General features: G+C 48.7%; 1 protein-coding gene across 2 annotated transcripts in view; it reads right to left on the bottom strand.

Annotated features, from left to right (window-relative positions):
- Positions 1 to 21385, bottom strand: part of TNFRSF14 (TNF receptor superfamily member 14) — a 382534-nt gene that overhangs the window by 278584 nt on the left and 82565 nt on the right. For both annotated transcript variants that reach the window (XR_010188639.1, XM_063943094.1), the window contains exon 3: positions 4039 to 4167. Coding sequence is in view for 1 of the 2 variants with exons in the window: in XM_063943094.1 (XP_063799164.1) it covers positions 4039 to 4167 (129 nt within the window). In the remaining variant the exon portion in view is untranslated. The remainder of the gene's footprint in view (positions 1 to 4038; positions 4168 to 21385) is intronic.

Below are 21385 nucleotides of genomic sequence, written 5' to 3'. Positions count from 1 at the left end.
CAGACCCGGGAAATTCCTGAGTTTTTGGTGTACAGATGGAGTTACACCTATCGCAGCGTCTGGGCCGCACACGCCCCAGTCGCAGTAATGGGAGCGTCTCAGTGCACTCCCGTAGCGCGGCTAGGCGCCAGACCACCTAGTCACGCCGGGAGTGCACATTTGCGATGGAGCCGCTATAGATGAGTGAGGCTCCATCTGTAGTGTGAACAGGGGTTTCAGACTGAGGCCGGGTAATTCCCGGGTTGATAGACCTGGGTCGTACCTGTGTATTTCCTGGGTCTTATGTCTGAAAGTGGTATTAGAAGCTGCTAGTCATCACTGCCAGTGACACTGATAAGTTTCCTTTTCTTAACCTGTACATTCAAAGTCCCTGTGTCATGAATTAGGGTCTTAGAATCAGAATCGGCTTTATTGGCCAGGTGTACTCACTAGGAATTTTTTGTGGTCAGTGCATCGCCAAGCAGCAACATGAAGGGGGAATACATAGCATAAGAAGGAGGAAAAACCTGGCATACATTACAAACATTACACGTATGAGTTCATACTGCACATTGCAACTGTACGATAGACTCGACATATTAGACATATTAGACATGTTAGACTTTTTCTATATTGTTCAGCTGGTGGACAGCTAGTGGAAGAAGCTTTTAATGGATTTGGCAGACTTAGCGGGAATAGACCTGTAGCGTCTGCCTGATGAAAGCGGTTCAAACAGTTTGTGACCTGGGTGCTGCATATCTGCCACAATTTTCTCTGCACGCTTCCTGACCCTTGACTGGTATAATTCCTGGACGGGAGGGAGGTCAGCCCCAACAATCTTTTCAGCTGTCCTCACCACCCTTTGCAGCCTCCGTCTGTCACTCTCATTGGCAGCTCCATACCAGACTTAGCATTACTTACTAAACCAAGGGCCTAATTCAGACTGGATCGCTGCCGCAGTCTCAAGCCCTTTGGGGAGTGCGCACATGCAGCGGGCGCACTGCGCGCATCCTGGAAGGCCCAGTGAGATGCTAAAAGCACCTCAGGGCTGCGATCGCCTCTGCCTGATTGACAGGCAGAGGCAGTCGCAGGGTGGGAAGTGGGCGTTCCAACAGCGTTAGATGGGACGCGGTTCGGACTACACAGGCGTGTCCGGACCGTTGCAGTGACATCACACGCAGCCGCTGCGACCCAGGACATGGCGGGAAGCCACCAGCCAGCACAGCTAGGTTGGGCAGGCAGGAAGCTACTCGGCAGGTGCAAAACCACTAAACTTAGCACATCTACGATCAAATCTGAATCACCCCCCCAAGTCATATCAGCATACTCTGCAAGTCTCCAGTCTCATCACTGTTCTATTCTGACTCTGTTCTGTCTCAGTAATCATCTGTGCACCTGTAAAGGTACATACACACGGTGCGATGTATGCTTACGATTTTGACTATATAGTCAAAATTGTAAGGAAAGTTAGTCAATATCGCACAGTGTGTATACAGCTTGCAAAACCGTTGCGTGTTCCCGTGAGGTCAGTATCGCAAGAAAAGATAGACTGTGCAGCCAAGGCAATTTAGACTATCTGGTACAAAGTATAGTATAGTCAAAATCGCACATAGCCAATATCTCAAGTAAAGATAGTCAAAATCAGAGATAGGTGGTCATTCCGAGTTGTTCGCTCGTTGCTCGTATGCTCCGATTTGTTGCTAAATGCGCATGCGCATGGTACGCAGAGCGCATGCGCTTAGTTATTTTACTAAAAACGGAGCAGTTTTGCTGTGGCTTCTGCGGCGCTTTTCAGTCGCACTGCTGATCGGTGTGTGATTGACAGGAAAGGGGCGTTTCTGGGTGGCAACTCAGCGTTTTCCCGGCGTTTGCAAAAAAACGCAGGCGTGTCAGGAAAAACGCGGGAGTGGCTGGGGAAACGGGGGAGTGGCTGGCCGAACGCAGGGCGTGTTTGTGACGTCAAACCAGGAACTAAACGGACTGAGCTGATCGCAATCTGTGAGCAGGTCCGGAGCTACTCAGAAACTGCAAAGAATTATTTAGTAGCAGTTTTGCTAATCTTTCGTTCACATTTCTGCTAAGCTAAGATACACTCCCAGAGGGCGGCGGCCTAGCGTGTGCAATGCTGCTAAAAGCAGCTAGCGGGCGAACAACTCGGAATGAGGACCATAGTCAATATCTCACCGTGTGTATGCACCTTAAGTCCCAGAGTGCAGCTACTAATTTCACAAGTGTTACTAGTTTCTGGTTATTACACTCATATGTCCACTGCAGTAATCCTGTTATTCTGACTTGCTATTAACCCTGAAACTCTTGCTATAGACTGTATGTTCTCTGACATGTTTGTTTGATAAACTCTCAGCATGCTGGCTGTGGCCACCTTGGACTTTGCCATGTGATTCATTAAGCCAACCTCACGTCACTTATACGCCTACGTCCACAGAGCACGATATGGATCAGACTTTCTCACTCCATGACACTCAGGTTTATGTCTATAGTTACCCCATGAGCTCTGCAGCATCAGATCCTAGAGTTTCCACACTTTTGGTGTGCTTACGATACTGTGTTCCCACATGTGTGTGTTTAATCATTAAGTGTTCTCTAGCCAACAGGCTACCTCAATGCCAAGTAGGCTGTTTCCTTCCTCCATCTCACAGTGATTAGCATTGCAGCCACATAGCACTAGGCACATCTGGGGGCATGTAATGTATTAGTGGGCTTCCCATACTATCCCTTTAAACCGGGACACTCATGAGTTACACAGGTTCTATGGCAGACAAAAACCAGGTGAAATGCTGGCACGAATTAAGACATCCACAGAACCTGTGTAATTCATGAGTGTCCCAGTTTAAAGGGTTTAGTATGGTAAACCTATGTATTATACCACTTTCAGACAGAAATGTTTGAAAATCCGGGCTTTTACCCGGCATTTCATTGCCGTGTCGTATTGCCGTTCCCTGCCTAACACCCACTTTCACACAGACAAGCAAATTACCGGGTCAAGAATTTCTACCTGGTAATTTGCGAATCAACATGGGTATTTTGTCTGTGTGAAAGGGTCATTAGTGACTTGATTTGGGGTTTTCCCCAGTCTCTCTCAGTTTGGACTATGAGGTGTTTTTCTTAGGAACCATCTAGATCAGGTATTCGTAACATCGGTCCTCAGGGCACACTAACAGTGCAGGTATTAGTGATATCCAGACTTTAGCACAGATGGTTGTATCAAAATAACTGAGGTACTAATTAAGTTACCTGTGCTCAAGCATGGATATCACTAAAACCTGAACTGTTAGTGTGCTTTGAGGACAGAGGTTGGGAATGCCTGATCTAGATCTAAATGATGCTGCATTGTGAATTAAGGGCCCTACACATTAATAGATCCACCGCAGAGCTGCCCGACGGCGGATATGGCCGACGGGCGACCCAGCGGCGGGGGGGGCAGTGACGGGGGGAGTGAAGTTTCTTCACTCCCCCGTCACCCGGCTCCATTAAAGTGCAGGCAAATATGGACAAGATCGTCCATATTGGCCTGCATGCACAGCCGACGGGGCACTAGCGATGAACGAGCGCGGGGCCGCGCATCGTACATCGCTGGTGCCTCCACACTCAAAGATATGAACGTTATCTCGTTCAATAATGAACGAGATCGTTCATATCTTTGAGGAATATCGGCCAGTGTGTAGGGCCTATAAATGTGCTTATTTCTTCCTCATCCTCACCTTGTTGTTCTAATTTGGATCACCATCTGCAAGATTAGGTGTCCGTAATCTTTTCATGCCTGTTTTCAGCTATGATATCAGCCTGTGGTCATTAGAGCTCTCCGGAGGTCAGGAAGATGAAGTCACAGTGATGCTGATTTAGCAAATATGAACACAACTGTAACCACTATCAGTGAGGTTCTAGATAACCTTCACCTATGTAATAACAACTAATCCGGCACCATCCTTGTAATGAGAGATAGCTGCCTGCTGGGCTACATTTAAAATGATCAATCTCCACTATTTTAAGACAATAAATCTCTATTGCATATTGTTCAGTAGAAAAGCACAGATTACTTGCCAGTATCACATTCTTTACATCTGAAACACTCAGTGAGGCCATTGGGATGGTCCATATATGTCCCTGCAACACAAGGTATGCATACAGTGCTGCTTGTACTGACTGTGCAATGAACGCTCACAACTTGACCTAGGGAAAATGAAAAACAATTACCAGCATGTACAGTTTCCCATATTTTAGATGCAAACTTTCTTTTTGATCCCTAGAACAAATCTAGTCACAGGAAAAGCAGACATTGGGGTATATTTACTAAGGTCCCGATTTTGACCGAGATGCCGTTTTTTCTTCAAAGTGTCATTTCGGTAATTTACTAAGCAAAAATCTCGGCAGTGATGAGGGCATTCGTAATATTTTGGAAGTCCTAGGAAAAAATCACGAATCAATACACCATCGGTCAAATACGCCTGCAATTTGGTAGAAATCGGGAATTTACTAAAAAGTGCAAATCACAAACACTGCCGACAATAGCCAAACACTGCCGTGCAGAAATTCAATTCGTAAAAAAGTGCTAAAAAAAAAAAAGACCTGCTTTTTTATCCCGTGTTTGGATAGGCATGCAGGGATCCATGAGATCCGTGCATGTTTATCAGTGGGAAGGGGATGGGAAAGTGTTCATTTTTAGAAAAAAAATTGCGTGGGGTCCCCCCTCCTAAGCAAAACCAGCCTCGGGCTCTTTGAGCCGGTCCTGGTTGCAAAAATATGGGGGGGGAAATGATAGAGGTTCCCCCATATTTCAACAACCAGCACCGGGCTCTGCGCCTGGTCCTGGTTCTAAAAATACGGGGGACAAAAAGCGTAGGGGTCCCCCGAATTTCTGAAACCAGCACCGGGCTCCACTAGCCAGATACATAATGCCACAGCCGGGGGACACTTTTATATAGCTCCCGGCGGACCTGGCATTACATAACCAACTAGTCACCCCTGGCCGGGGTACCCTGGAGGAGTGGGGACCCCTTCAATCAAGGGGCCCCCCCCCCTCCAGCCACCCAAGGACCAGGGGTGAAGCCCGAGGCTGTCCCCCCATCCATGGGCTGCGGATGGGAGGCTGATAGCCATTGTGTAAAAAAATGAATATTGTTTTTAGTAGCAGTACTACAAGTCCCAGCAAGCCTCCCCCGCAAGCTGGTACTTGGAGAACCACAAGTACCAGCATGCGGAGGAAAACGAGGCCCGCTGGTACCTGTAGTACTACTACTAAAAAAATATCCCAATAAAGACATAAGACACACACCTTGAAAGTATAACTTTAATACATACATCCACACCACCATATACACATACTTACCTTATGTTCACACGAGGGTCGGTCCTCTTCTCCATGTAGAATCCATGGTGTACCTGTTGAAAAAATTATACTCACATACTCCAGTGTAGAAGGCTCTTCTGCTTGTAATCCATTTGTAATCCACGTACTTGTCAAAATAAAAAAACGGACACCCGACCTCGAACTGAAAGTGGCCCCATGTTTTCACATGGGACCCCTTTCCCCGAATGCCAGAAACCCCCTCTGACTTATGTCTAAGAGGGTTTCTTCAGCCAATCAGGTAGCGCCACGTTGTGGCACCCTCCTGATCGGCTGTGTGCTCCTGTACTGTATGACAGGCGGCACACGGCAGTGTATTTCAATGTAGCGCCTATGCGCTCCATTGTAACCAATGGTGGGAACTTTGTGGTCAGCGGTGAGGTTACTTTCGGTCACCCGCTGACCACAAAGTTCCCACCATTGGTTATAATGGAGCGCATAGGCGCTACATTGTAACACTGCCGTGTGCCGCCTGTCAGACAGTACAGGAGCACACAGCCGATCAGGAGGGTGCCACAACGTGGTGCTCCCTGATTGGCTGAAGAAACCCTCTTAGACATAAGTCAGAGGGGGTTTCTGGCATTCGGGGAAAGGGGTCCCATGTGAAAACATGGGGCCCCTTTCAGTTCGAGGTCGGGTGTCCGTTTTTTTATTTTGACAAGTACGTGGATTACAAATGGATTACAAGCAGAAGAGCCTTCTACACTGGAGTATGTGAGTATAATTTTTTCAACAGGTACACCATGGATTCTACATGGAGAAGAGGGCCGACCCTCGTGTGAACATAAGGTAAGTATGTGTATATGGTGGTGTGGATGTATGTATTAAAGTTATACTTTCAAGGTGTGTGTCTTATGTCTTTATTGGGGTATTTTTTTAGTAGTAGTACTACAGGTACCAGCGGGCCCGGTTTTCCGCCGCATGCTGGTACTTGTGGTTCTCCAAGTACCAGCTTGCGGGGGAGGCTTGCTGGGACTTGTAGTACTGCTACTAAAAACAATATTCAACACTTTCAACAAAGGCTATCAGCCCCCCATCCGCAGCCCTTGGATGGGGGGGACAGCCTCGGGCTTCACCCCTGGCCCTTGGGTGGCTGGAGGGGGGGGACCCCTTGATTTAAGGGGTTCCCACTCCTCCGGGGTACCCCGGCCAGGGGTGACTAGTTGGGTATTTAATGCCACGGCCGCAGGGCGCAGTATAAAAGTGACCCCCGGCTGTGGCATTATCTGTCCAGCTAGTGGAGCCCGGTGCTGGTTTCAAAAATACGGGGGACCCCTACGCTTTTTGTCCCCCGTATTTTTGGAACCAGGACCAGGCGCAGAGCCCGGTGCTGGTTGTTTAAATATGGGGGAACCCCTGTCAATTTTTTTCCCATATTTTTGCAACCAGGATTGGCTCAAAGAGCCCGAGGCTGGTTTGGCTTAGGAGGGGGGACCCCACGCAATTTTTTTTTAAAGTTTAAACATTTTTTATTTTTTTTTACAAGGTGCACAATGAAGCCCAGCACGGATCTCTCAGATCCGGCCGAGATTCATTGTATTAAAGTCGGCAGTGTTTTACAAGTCACTCACGTAAAACACTGCCTAAAAAAACGAATGACATCGACATCGGAAAAAACGAAAATGCAGAATACGGCAGCTTAGTAAATTAGTCGCAATAAATTAAAAAAGTTGCATATTTACACTTTCGATGTCATTCGTGATTGAACTTTGACCTCAAACGGAAAATTACGAATGTTAGTAAATTTACCCCATTGTAGGCTACGCGTCTGACAGATGAAGCATAAACCATCCCGACCATGCTTTTAAATCAGGAGACTTCCAAATAATGAAACAAGACCATCTTAACCTAAATTAGTGAAAGGATAATTGGTTTTATTCATTTAACAGTAGGAAAATTGTAGAGAATATACTTTGAAACAATTATTTAGTTAGCGTTTATAGAAATGTAAAGGTTGTCTACCCAAAAGGCAGCAGAAATAGACCAGTTCAGATCAACTCCTTCAGTAGTCTATATTACTACTTTTATTAGTAATATTATATAGCTTGTAAACTGTTATGAAGCAGGATTATCATCCTGCTGCGAATGTTGGTGCTTTGTAAATCAACAATCAGTAACCATTATATGTTAAAATGCATTTGCTATGACTCAGCATTCATGTGACAGTGCTCATTTATTTTTATTTTTTATTGTTTATTAGATATACAGTGTATATGAATAAATGACAGAAAAATCTGTGGTTCAAGGAACACCATTTCAAATATAAAACATCCAACGAGGAAAGGAGACAATGGTATATATACTTAATCACTAGGTGAGGTCATATATACATAGCTCCCAACTGTCCCGAATTTAGCGGGATAGTCCCACTAATTGAAAACTGTCCCGCGGGCAGGGGGGGACCGGACAGTTGGGAGAGCCAGTGATCACCGCTGATCTGCTCTGCAAAACGGGTGGTCTTCTGTATGCCGAATGTCGGGATCCCGGCGCACAGTATACCGGCGCCGGAATCCCGACACCCGGCATACCGACAACTATTCTCCCTCGTGGGGGTCCAAGACCCCCCTGGAGGGAGAATAAAATAGCGTGGCGAGCGCAGTGAGCCCGCAAGGTGCTCCTTTGCGCTCACCACGCTGTAGGTATGACGGCGGTCGGGCTCCCGGCGCCGGTATGCTGATCGCCAGGAGCCGTGCTAATGCCATATAACCCAAAGAAGCTAGGTGCGTCATGGTGGGCGCCCTGTGGAACCCAGTGTACCTCTCAGAAAGGGAGTTAACCATGGTAAGTCTACCATAATGGTCCTTTTCTGCAGCGGGGTACACTGTGTTCCACAGGGAAAATATCTGGGATATCCTAAAGGAGTTCCTCAAGGGAGGGGACGCGCCCTAGCGGGTAAGAGAACCCGGCATCCAAAGGAAGCATCCTGGGAGGCGGAAGTATAAAGAACCTAATGAACGTGTTCACTGAGGACCACGTAGCTGCCTTGCACAATTGTTCTGGGGACGCGCCACGGTGGGCTGCCCAAGAAGGTCCAACAGACCAAGTAGAATGGGCTTTAACTGCAGCAGGAGCTGGGAATCCAGCCTGCGCATAGGCTTGTGCAATCACCATTCTAATCCATCTGGCCAAGGTTTGCTTATTCGTAGGCCAGCCACGGTTGTGAAAACCAAACAGTACAAAAAGGGAATCTGACCTCCTGATGAAGGCAGTCCTCTCCACATAGACACGTAGAGCCCTGACCACATTTAAAGAACGTTCTTTGGGAGACAAATCTGTAGAGGCGAAGGCCGGAAGCACAATCTCTTGGTTAGGCAAATAACCAGGACGAGTTCGTAGAACCGCCCAGTCCCGGTGGAATATGAGAAAGGGTGGACGACAGGACAAAGCGCCTAAGTTCGACAAGGCAACGGCCAGCAAGAACAGGACCTTGGCTGTGAGCCATTTAAGGTCCACCGATTCAAAAGATTCAAGCGGAGACTCTTGAAGGGGATTCAGCACAACAGACAAATCCCAAGGAGCCACGGGAGGGACATAGGGAGGCTGAATCCGAATAACGCCCTGAATGAACGTCTGAAAGTCAGGTATAGAGGCAATTTTCCTTTGAAACCAAACGGACAAGAAAGATATATGAACCTTGAGGGAGGCCAGACGAAGACCTAAGTCCAGGCCTTTTTGCAGAAAAGCCAGTATTCTGGAAGTTCTGAATCTATGGTAATTCTTCTCAGCACATCAGGTGAAGTAAGAATTCCAAACCCTGTAATAAATTCGGGCAGAGGCCGGTTTGCAGGCTTTCAACATCGTTTGAATAACCACCTCTGAAAATCCTTTGGGTCTCAGTAGTGATGCTACAAGAGCCACGCAGTCAAAGCCAGTCTGGCCAGGTCTGGGTAGAGACAAGGGGCCTGTACGAGGAGGTCTGGTCGTTGAGGAAGTAGAAGGGGATGCCCCTTCGATAGACCCTGCAGGTCGGAGAACCAATGCCTTCTGGGCCACACCAGAGCGACTAGAAGCAGCATTCCTCCTTCCTGTTTGAACTTCCGTAGAACCCAGGGCAGGAGTGACACTGGAGGAAACACGTAAGGCAGCCGAAAGTTCCATGGAATTGCTAGTGCGTCCACGAACACTACTTGAGGATCGCTTGTCCTTGCTCCGAAGACCGGAACCTTGTGATTGTGTCAAGACGCCATGAGGTCTATGTCCAGTAGACCCCACCTGTCCACTAAGAGTTGAAAGACTTCCGGATGAAGACTCCACTCTCCTGCATGTACGTCCTGGCGACTGAGGTAGTCCACTTCCCAGTTCAGGACACCCGAAATTAACACTGCCGAGATACTTGGTAGGTGGCGTTCTGCCCAACAAAGGATTTTTGACACTTCATTCATAGCCATGCGGCTTCGAGTGCCGCCTTGATGGTTTTATGTATGCCACTGTCGTGGCATTGTCTGACCGTAGCTGAACCAGTCTGTTCCATACAAGAAGCAAAGCAAGTGATAATGCATTGAACACCACCCTCAGCTCTAGGATGTTTATTGGAAGGAGTGATTCTTCCTTGGTCCACTGACCCTGAAAAGAGTGTTGCTACAACACCGCGCCCCATCCCCTCAGACTGGCATCCATTGTCAGGAGCACCCAGTCGGGGATCCAGAAGAAAAGGCCCCTGCTCAATTGCTGGTCCTGGAGCCACCAGGTCAGCGACAAACGAACCTCCGGAGTCAACAAGATCATCTGGGATCTGATCCGATGAGGCAGGCCGTCCCACTTGGCAAGAATTAATCATTGCATAGCGCGGGAATGAAATTGGGTGTACTCCACCATGTCGAACGTCAACACCATCAGGCCAAGTACTTGCATCGCTGAGTGAATGGACACTCTGGAGTGACGGATGAAGTGTCTTATCCTGTCCTGGATTTTCAGGACCTTGTCTGGAGACAGGAACAGTCTCTGACTGTGTGTGTCCAGAAGCTCCCCTAGGTGCACCATGCTCTGAGCTGGGACGAGCGAGGACTTCTTCCAATTGCCATCCAGGGGCTTCTAAGCAACTCACCATCAATTGTAGATGACTGAGGAGGACATCGTGGGAACTCGAAGGAATCAGCAGGTCGTCCAAGTACAGCAGGATTCTGACTCCCTGGCGACGGAGGTGCGCCGTCATCACGGCCATAACCTTGTTGAAGATCCAAGGAGCCGTGGCCAGTCCGATCGGCAGAGCCTGGAATTGGTAGTGACTGTCGCCAACAGCAAACCACAGGAACTGCTGATGCGATATGACAATAGGAATATGCAGATAAGCATCCTATATATCCAGGGTGTCAGGAATCAGCGTTCAGTGGCATCTCACTTATCAGCGTGCTGGTGTGCAGGCCTCCGGAGGTCACGGCCCCAGTTTGCGGCTGCATGAATGCTCTGTCCGCGGGCACGGTGCCTATTGTCTTTGTGTACCCCTGAAGTTCATCTAGTGTGTACCCACCATCTGTGCAGCATGGGTGCCGCCATGACACTTGCGGTCAGCTGACCTGTAAACACCCAATCCTGCACTGTGTCTGCACACATGATTCAAGCATCCAATGCCTTCTGACCAAGGGGGTATAAATCCAGAACATCGGCTCAGTCTCATTGCCTTGAACAACGCGTCACATCCAGTGTGCAGCGTCTCCTGGCTCCAGTCTTCTGTCTCCAGTGATTTCCTTGCTCCAGTGACTCCATGGAACTACAGGCTCCAGCCATTCAGCTCTGCTACAACTCCTTCCACAGTCGAGACTCTCTCCAGGTGCTACTTACCACTCTCACCTGTGTGTTGTTTATCTGCGTTCAGCACTGTGCTATTCCATCTGGTACTTAAAACAACCAGTTTGCAATTTACAAACTGTCTCCTTCTTTGGCCTTGCTTGGCTTTGTGGACTTGTGCATATATACAGACTGTGAATCTACTGCTGTTGGTTTCCAGACCAATTACCGGAGTTACTATTGCCTGTGTTCACTGTCATCAGTTGCATTATCATTATCTGCATATGTGATCCTGTTACCATCGACTTCCAAGTCGACCATCGATGTTTGTTATCGGCTTCCAGGCAGGTCATCACTGTTGTTCATTTAACTGGTTTACACATTATCACCTGTGACTGTTATAGCTCTGTCAGCTTCCTTGCTCAAACCATTGGTATTGTTATTGTGCTTCAGTGACTGTCATACCTCTGTGTGCTAAATAAATATCATTGCGTACATGCGCAGGAATCTTCTACAGCCTTTCGTTTTCTCCACCGCACCACCGACCCAATAGTGCCCCCTCTGGGAACAGACACAGTTACAGACCTGACAGTTTGTTCAAGGCCCATGGACCCGGACGGCAGTCAGAGTGTGGGGGCCGGGGCTCTTCAAAGTTTAGTGTCACGACTAGATGGTCAAGATGTTGCACAACAGCAGATTATACAATTCCTGCAAGGGATGTCAGCCCTCATTCCGAGTTGATCGCACCAAGCAACTTTTTGCTGCTGGTGCGATCAACTAATCTCCGCCTATGGGGGAAGTGTATTTTAGCATAGCAGGGCTGCGAACGCTTGTGCAGCCCTGCTATGCTAAAAAAGTTTCACACAAAACAAGACCACGGTCAGACCTACTTACCCTGTGCGACGTATCCAGTGATGATGGTCACGGCTTTGACGTCAGACATGCGCCCTCCGTTTGCCTGGACACGCCTGCATTTTTCTTAGCACTCCCCGAAAACGGCTTCAAACGGTCAGTTGACGCCCCGGAACGCCTTCCTGCTGTCAATCTTATTGCGGTCGCCTCTGCGACCGCTTTCTTCGCTGTCAGCGCATGCGCTTTCCAGACCCGATCGCACCACTGCGAAGAAGTGCAGCGTGCGATCGGGTCGGAATGAGGGACGTCTTCCCGACTGGACACGTTACACCAGTCTTTTCCAAGTTCTGTTACTCCAGCTTCAGCTCCAGCTCTAGTTTCCAGTTCCACAGCTTCAGATCCTCCAAATGCTACCTCTCCAGGGTCTCGACTCTTCCTACGCCTAGTAAGTTCATAGAAAATCCCAAAATGTGCTGTGGATTCCTGAATCAGTGTGAAGTCCACTTTGAATTGCTGCCGCACAACTTCCCGACACCTATTATTATTATTCTTTAGTTATATGGCGCCACAAGGGATCCGCAGCGCCCATTACACAGTACATAATAAAATGAGCAAACAAGAGAACCGCACTTACAGTACAGGACAAAATAGGACAGGTATAGAAAACCCGGGGTTAGGTGCCATCAAAGGGAATATGGAGTATAATATAGTGTAAGTAAGAAAAGGAAAGGCACATGAGGAAAGAAGTCCCTGCTCTTGCGAACTTACAATCTAAAAGACAAAGGTCGCATAAATTGTGTCCCTCCTGACTGGTCCTGCCTTGAATTGGGTCTCCCCGTTATGGGAGCGAGCAGATTCTCTCCTAAACAACTATACAGAATTTGTTGCTGCATTCCGACGCATCTTTGATGAACCTGGGCGTACAATATCTGCCTCTTCTGACATCCTCCAAATTTGCCAGGGAACACGCACCGTGGGACAATATGTCATCCAGTTCCAGACATTGGCATCAGAGGTTAAATGGAATAATCAAGCGTTGGTTGCTGCGTTCTGGCATGGACAGTCCGACCGTATAAAAAAAAGAGTTGGCAACCAGAGATCTCCCAGAGCAACTGGAAGCTTTAATTTCCCTATGTGTGAAATTGGACCTGCATTTACGCGAAAGAGCCAATGAACGTTCTCAAAGTGACTCTCGCAAGCATCGGGCTATGCCTCAAGTACAGTCCCTACCCACTACTTCTGATGAGCCTATGCAAGTGAATAGGTCCCGTTTAACCCCAGAGGAGCGGTCAAGAAGGTTACGGGAGAGACTGTGTCTATATTGTGCTGCTGCTGGTCACGTGATTGGTTCCTGTCCTTCTCATTCGGGAAACGCCAGATCCTAACTTGCAAAGGAGGAGTCAAATTAGGAATTTCAGCCAAAGCTCCTTCTTCTCGAGACCTCATTCTCCCTGTCACATTGGAAACACAGAGTGGATTACATACCTTTTCTGCTTTAGTAGATTGTGGTGCTGCTGGGAACTTCATTACACAAGATCCATCTTCCTGTTTTAAAGTTGTCTTGTCAAGTCTACCTCACTGCCGTGGATGGTAGTCATATTGCCGAGGGTTCCATCCACCAGCAGACTAAGCCAGTGTGCTTCCTCCATTCCGAGTTCATTGGACTGTTGGTCATCCCTAAAGCCACTCATGAGATCATACTGGGCATGCCCTGGCTTCAAATACATAACCCACAAATCAACTGGTCCACACTACAGCTCACAGCATGTCTTTCCTGTCCTTCCTATTTCCATTCCTGTTTGGCTCAAATCTGTCCCGTGAGATCTTCAGGGTTAATATCCCAGTTTGAACTTTCTCAGGCCTACAAAGATTTTGCTGACATCTTCAGTGAAAAGGCCGCTGACGTTCTGCCGCCCCATCGAGAATGGGATTGTCCCAATGATCTACTCCCAGGGAAAACCCCACCCAAAGGACGCACATATCCTCTCTCCGTTCCTGAGACCCTCGCTATGAGTGAGTACATAAGAGAAAATCTACAGAAAGGGTTCATCCGTCCTTCCTCATCTCCAGCAGGAGCTGGGTTTTTCTTCGTCAAGAAAAAAGATGGAGGATTACGCCCCTGCATCGATTACCGAGGTCTAAATGACATCACTATTAAGAACAGCTACCCTCCGCCGTTAATCACGGAACTATTCTACAGAGTCAAAGGTGCCAGTATCTTCACCAAGCTAGATCACCGCAGGGCTTATAATCTCATCAGAATCCGAAGTGGTGATGAGTGGAAAACCGCCTTCAACAATCGTGATGGCCACTACGAATATCTAGTGATGCCCTTTGGCCTAAGTAATGCCCAGGCGGTATCCCAGAACTTTGTCAATGAGATATTCCGAGACATCTTATACAAGTATGTGGTAGTCTATCTCGATGACATCTTGATCTTTTCCCATGACTTGGCCTCTCATCGCCAACAAGTGAAAGAGGTTCTTCGACATCTTCGACAGAATCGTCTTTATGGTAAACTGTCCAAGTGTACCTATGATACTTCTTCAATGCCCATCCTTGGATACATAATTTCTGGCTCCGATCTTCAAATGAATCCAGCCAAGTTGGAAGCCATAGAGAACTGGTCTCTTCCCACTACACTCAAGTCGATTCAGCGTTTCATTGGCTTCGCCAACTATTATTGAAAATTTATCAAAGGATTCTCCACATTGATAGCTACCATTACTTGCCTCACTCGGAAAGCGGCGAGTCCTCCCCAGTGGTCTGAAGAAGCACGGTCTGCCTTTCGAAAAAATAGGATTTTACTTACCGGTAAATCTATTTCTCGTAGTCCGTAGAGGATGCTGGGGACTCCGTAAGGACCATGGGGAATAGACGGGCTCCGCAGGAGATAGGGCACTTTAAGAAAGCTTTGGATTCTGGGTGTGCACTGGCTCCTCCCTCTATGTCCCTCCTCCAGACCTCAGTTAGAGAAACTGTGCCCAGAGGATATGAACAGTACGAGAAAAGGATTTATGTAACCTAAGGGCGAGATTCATACCAGCCACACCAATCACACCGTATAACTTGTGATAAACCACCCAGTTAACAGTATGAACAAGTGACATAGCCTCGGTTCAAGACCGACCAACTATAACATTACCCTTATGTAAGCAATAACTATATACAAGTCTTGCAGAAGAAGTCCGCACTTGGGACGGGCGCCCAGCATCCTCTACGGACTACGAGAAATAGATTTACCGGTAAGTAAAATCCTATTTTCTATAACGTCCTAGAGGATGCTGGGGACTCCGTAAGGACCATGGGGATTATACCAAAGCTCCCAAACGGGCGGGAGAGTGCGGATGACTCTGCAGCACCGATTGAGCAAACAGGAGGTCCTCCTCAGCCAGGGTATCAAACTTATAGAACTTTGCAAAGGTGTTTGACCCCGACCAAGTAGCAGCTCGGCACAGTTGTAGTGCCGAGACCCCTCGGGCAGCCGCCCAAGAAGAGCCCACCTTCCTTGTGGAATGGGCCTTAACCGATTTAGGCAATGGCAATCCTGACGTAGAATGCGCCTGCTGAATCGTGTTACAGATCCAGCGAGCAATTGTCTGCTTTGAAGCAGGAGCGCCAACCTTGTTGGCCGCATACAGAACAAACAGCTTCAGTCTTCCTGATCCTAGCTGTTCTGGTCACGTAAATCTTCAAAGCCCTGACCACATACAGGGACTCGGAGTCCTCCAAGTCCCGTGTAGCCACAGGCACGACAATAAGTTGGTTCATATGAAAAGATGAGGCCACCTTGGGCAGAAATTGAGGACGAGTCCTCAACTCTGCCCTATCCACGTGAAAAATCAGGTATGGGCTTTTATATGATAAAGCCGCTAATTCCGAAACACGCCTTGCAGAAGCTAAGGCCAACAACATGACCACTTTCCAAGTGAGGTATTTCAACTCCTCTGTTTTGAGTGGTTCAAACCAAGGTGACTTGAGGAAACTTAATACCACGTTAAGATCCCAAGGCGCCACCGGAGGTACAAAGGGAGGCTGAATATGCAGCACTACCTTCACAAAAGTCTGTACTTCAGGAAGAGAAGCCAATTCTCTTTGAAAGAAAATGGATAAGGCCGAAATTTGGACCTTTATGGACCCTACTTTTAGGCCCAAATTCACTCCCGTTTGAAGGAAGTGAAGCAGACGGCCCAAATGGAACTCCTCCGTAGGAGCAGCTCTGGCCTCACACCAAGAAACATATTTCCGCCATATACGGTGATAATGTTTCGATGTCACATCCTTCCTAGCCTTGATCAGGGTAGGAATGACCTCCTCCGGAATCCCTTTTTCAGCTAGGATCCGGCGTTCAACCGCCATGCCGCGGTAAGTCTTGGAACAGACAGGGCCCCTGCTGCAGCAGGTCCTGTCTTAGAGGAAGAGGCCACGGATCTTCTGTGAGCAACTCTTGCAGATCCGGATACCAAGTCCTCCTGGCCAATCTGGAACAATGAGAATTGTTCTGACCCTTCTTAGTCTTATTAATCTCAACACCTTGGGTATGAGAGGCAGAGGAGGAAACACATAGACCGATCTGAACACCCATGGTGTCACCAAAGCGTCTACCGCTACCGCCTGAGGGTCTCTTGACCTGGCGCAATACCTCTTTAGCTTTTTGTTGAGACGGGACGCCATCATGTCTATTTGAGGCAGTCCCCACCGATCCACGTTCTGTGTGAAGACTTCTTGATGAAGTCCCCACTCTCCCGGATGCAGGTCGTGCCTGCTGAGGAAGTCCGCCTCCCAGTTGTCCACCCCCGGGATGAACACTGCTGATAGTGCGCTTACATGGCCTTCCGCCCAGCGCAGAATCCTGGTCGCCTCTGCCATGGCCACTCTGCTCCTTGTGCCGCCTTGGCGGTTTACATGAGCCACTGCGGTGATATTGTCCGACTGAATCAGAACCGGTTTGTTCTGAAGCCATTCCTCCGCCTGGCGTAGGGCGTTGTAAATGGCCCTTAACTCCAGGACATTGATGTGGAGACAAGTCTCTAGGCTTGACCGGAGACCTTGGAAATTTCTTCCCAGTGCGACAGCCCCCCAACCTCGGAGGCTCGCGTCCGTGGTCACCAGAATCCAGTCCTGAATGCCGAACCTGCGACCCTCTAGGAGGTGAGCACTGTGCAGCCACCACAGGAGAGATACCCTGGCCCTGGGAGACAGGGTGATCCGTTTCTGCATATGTAGATGGGACCCGGACCATTTGTCCAATAGGTCCCATTGGAAAGTCCTCGCATGGAACCTGCCGAAGGGGATGGCCTCGTATGAAGCCACCATCTTCCCCAGAACCTTTGTGCAATGATGCACAGAAACCTTTTTTGGCTTTAAAAGGTTCCTGACCAGTGCTATGAGCTCCTGAGCCTTCTCCACCGGAAGAAAAACTATTTTTTGGTCTGTGTCTAGAATCAGGCCCAAAAAGGTCAGACGCGTTGCAGGTACTAGCTGGGATTTCGGTAAATTGAGAATCCAGCCGTGCATCTGCAACGTCTTCACGGACAGAGACACGCTGTCCAGCAACTTCTCCCGAGATCTCGCCTTTATAAGGAGATCGTCCAAGTACGGGATAATTGTGACTCCCTGCTTGCGCAGGAGCACCATCATTTCCGCCATTACCTTGGTGAAAATTCTCGGGGCCGTGGAAAGACCAAACGGCAACGTCTGAAATTGGTAGTGACAATCCTGTACTGCAAATCTCAGAAACGCCTGGTGAGGGGGGGAAATCGGAACATGAAGGTACGCATCCTTTATGTCCAGGGACACCATCCAATCCCCTCCCTCCAGGCTGGCGATGACCACTCTGAGCGATTCCATTTTGAACTTGAACCTCTTCAAGTACAGGTTCAGGGATTTTAGATTTAGAATGGGTCTGACCGAACCGTCCGGTTTTGGTACCACAAACAGGGATGAATAATAACCCTCTCCTTGCTGGAGATGAGGAACCTTGATTATCACCTGTTGAATGTACAATTTGTGAATTGCCACTAACACTAGCTCCCTCTCTGACTGGGAAGCCGGCAGAGCCGATTTGAAAAACCGGCGAGGGGGCATGTCTTCGAATTCCAGTCTGTATCCCTGGGAAACAATCTCTATTGTCCAGGGATCCACCTGTGATTGAACCCAGACGTGGCTGAAAAGGCGAAGACGTGCCCCCACTTGATCTGACCCCCCCTCCCCCGGAAAGCCCCAGCGTCATGCTGTGGACTTTGCAGAAGTAGGGGAGGACTTCTGCTCCTGGGAACTAGCTGAGCGCAGCTTTTTTCCCTTGCCTTTACCTCTGACAACGAAGGACGAACCTCGTACGTTCTTGTTTTGATAATGTGGTACCTTCTTAGAATGCTGCATCGGAACATAAGGTAAAAAATTTGATTTACCGGCCGTAGCAGTAGAGACTAGGTCCGAGAGGCCTTCTCCAAACAACTCCTCCACCTTGTAAGGCAATTACTCCATATGCCGCTTTGAGTCTGCGTCTCCCGTCCACTGTCGGGTCCACAAGAGCCGCCTAGCAGAAATAGACATATCGTTTATTCTAGAGCTTAGTAAACAAATGTATCTCTGAGCATCCCTCATATACAAGGCAGCATCTCTGATATGCTCCATGGTCATTAGAATGGTATCCCTATCTAAGGTGTCCATCTCCGTAGATAAGGAGTCTGCCCATGCCACGAAAGCACTACAAACCCAGGCTGACGCCATGGCCGGCCTAACTATAGTTCCTGAATGTGTGTAAATGTGCTTCATGGTAATTTCCTGCTTGCGATCAGCAGGATCCTTGAGGGAAGCAGTATCCGGAGAAGGCAGTGCCACCTTCTTGGATAAGCGTGTCAGCGCCTTGTCTACTTTAGGCGCAGATTCCCATCGTATCTGATCCTTCTGTGGAAAGGATACGCCATGAGAATCCTTTTGGGAACATGGAGTCTCCTATCCGGAGATTCCCAAGCCTTTTCGCATAAATCGCTTAGCTCAAATGAGGACGGAAACATGACCTCAGACTTTTTCCCTTTATACATGTGAACCCTCGTGTCAGGGACAGGGGGTTCCTCCGTGATATGCAAAACCTCTTTTATGGCAATAATCATGTACCTAATACCTTTTGCCACCTTCGGCTGCAATTTTGCATCCTCATAGTCGACACTAGAGTCAGTATCTGTGTCGGTATCTGTGTCAGCGACCTGGGATATGGGGCGCTTTTGAGACCCTGAAGGTCCTGGTGGCACCACAGGGACAGGCACGGACTGGCTACCTGACTGATCCCTAGCTTCAGCCGTGTCTAATCTTTTATGCAGGAGATTTACATTTGCATTCAAGACATTCAGCATATCCACCCAGTCCGGTGTCGGTGTTGCCGACAGCGACCTGACATTCAAGCACTCCCCCTCCACATTAAGCGAGCCTTCCTCATCAAACATGTCGACACACACGTACCGACACACTGCACACACCCAGGGAAACTTTTTCTGAAGACAGTATCCCCTGAAAGGCCCTTTGGAGAGACAGAGAGAGAGTATGCCAGCACACACCCCAGCGCAACAACCTGGAGACCAACACAGAATGCTTTTCCCCAGCAGCGCTGTATTATACTTTATCCGCCAATTATGTGCCCCCCCCTCTCTATTTAAACTCCCTTTGCCGTGTGTAAGCAGGGGAGAGTCCGGGGGGAGCTTCCTCTCAGCGTTCTGTGGAGAGAGAAATGGCGCTGGTGAGTGCTGAGGGAGTAGCCCCGCCCCATCGGCGGCAGGCTTCTGTCCCGCTCAAAATCGTGTAAAATGGCGGGGGCTCAATTATATACATGTACAGTGCCCAGCTGTACATGTATATACCTATTTGCCATCTAAGAGGTGTTATTATTGCTGCCCAGGGCGCCCCCCCCTGAGCCCTGCACCCATACAGTGACCGGAGTGTGTGAGGTGATGTGGAGCAATGACGCACAGCTGCAGTGCTGTGCGTTACCTCTGTGAAGCTGAAGGCTTCTGCCGCCTGAGACGTCTTCTTGCTTCTGTTCTTCTGGCTCTGTGAGGAGAACGGCGGCGTGGCTCCGGGGGTGGACGCCCAGGACGAACCTGTGTTCACCCCCTCTGAAGCTAATGGTGTCCAGTAGCAGAGGAAGCAGATCCTATCAGTTAAGTAGGTCTGCCCCTCTCTCCTCAGTCCCTCCATGCAGGGAGCCTGTTGCCAGCAGTGCTCCCTGTGAAAAAGTAAAAATCCAAACAAAAATGCTTTCTGTAGCAAAGAACTCAAGAGAGCTCCCTGCAGTGCGCCCTTCATCCTCTGGGCACAGTGTAAAACTGAGGTCTGGAGGAGGGACATAGAGGGAGGAGCCAGTGCACACCCAGAATCCAAAGCCCGTCTATTCCCCATGGTCCTTACGGAGTCCCCAGCATCGTCTAGGACGTTAGAGAAATTAAACAAGCTTTTGTTTCAGCTCCTGTGCTACAGCAGCCAGATATCAACAGGGCTTTCATGTTAGAGGTGGACGCCTCGATGGTTGGCGTTGGCTCAGTCTTGTCCCAAGCTGGCGCCGATGGTAAGACTCACCCATGTGGGTTCTTCTTCCGTATAGTCTCACCCGCCGAGATGAACTACTCCTTTGGAGACCAGGAGCTGCTAGCATGTAAACTGGCCCTCCAAGAATAGAGGTATCTGTTAGAGGGCGCCAAGTTTCCCATCACCATCTATACCGACCACAAAAACCTCCTTTTCCTGAAGGCAGCACAGTGTCTGAATCCTCGACAAGCAAGGTAGGCCTTATTCTTTTCCCATTTTAATTTCAAGTTGCAGTTTTGTCCTGGCTCTCAGAATGTTAAAGCAGACCCTTTATCACGCTCCATGAGTGCGAATGAAGAATCTTCAGAACAAGTCTCACATCCAGTTCTCAATCCTGTGGTTTTTGCTTCCACTAATGTGTCTCCAGCTCTGCCTCCTGAGCATCGTCGAATCTCCTGTCTTGGGCCCACACTTCCAAGTTCACTGTCATCCTGGGATTCTCAAAACCTATAAGTTCTTGTCGCAAACCTACTGGTGGCCGCATATGAAAGCCGATATCCAAGAATTTGTAGCTTTATGTCCCAAATGCACCCAGCATAAAGTTCTTTCTAAGACTCTACATCTCTTCCTCGCAAGACGACTGGGTGGATTTGTTGCCTTGGGCCAAATTTGCTTCAGTGACTGTCATACCTCTGTGTGCTAAATAAATATCATTGCGCACATGCACAGGAATCTTCTACAGCATCCTCGTTTCTTCCAATGCATCACCACTGACCCACTAGTGCCCCCTCCGGGAACAGACACAGTTACAGACCTGACACAGGGATACCATGTAATCTCCGGTTTCCATCACCAGCACAATAGAGCGCAATGATTCCATACGAAACTTGGCTACCCTCACAAATTTGTTCAGTGACTTGAGGTTGAGTATGGGCCGAAAAGACCCAT

The sequence above is a fragment of the Pseudophryne corroboree genome, chromosome 10 (assembly GCF_028390025.1).
Source record: "Pseudophryne corroboree isolate aPseCor3 chromosome 10, aPseCor3.hap2, whole genome shotgun sequence".
Classification (NCBI taxonomy): Eukaryota; Metazoa; Chordata; class Amphibia; order Anura; family Myobatrachidae; genus Pseudophryne; species Pseudophryne corroboree.
The sequence above is the reverse complement of the archived record's forward strand: the minus strand, read 5'-3'. Positions and strand labels throughout refer to the sequence as shown.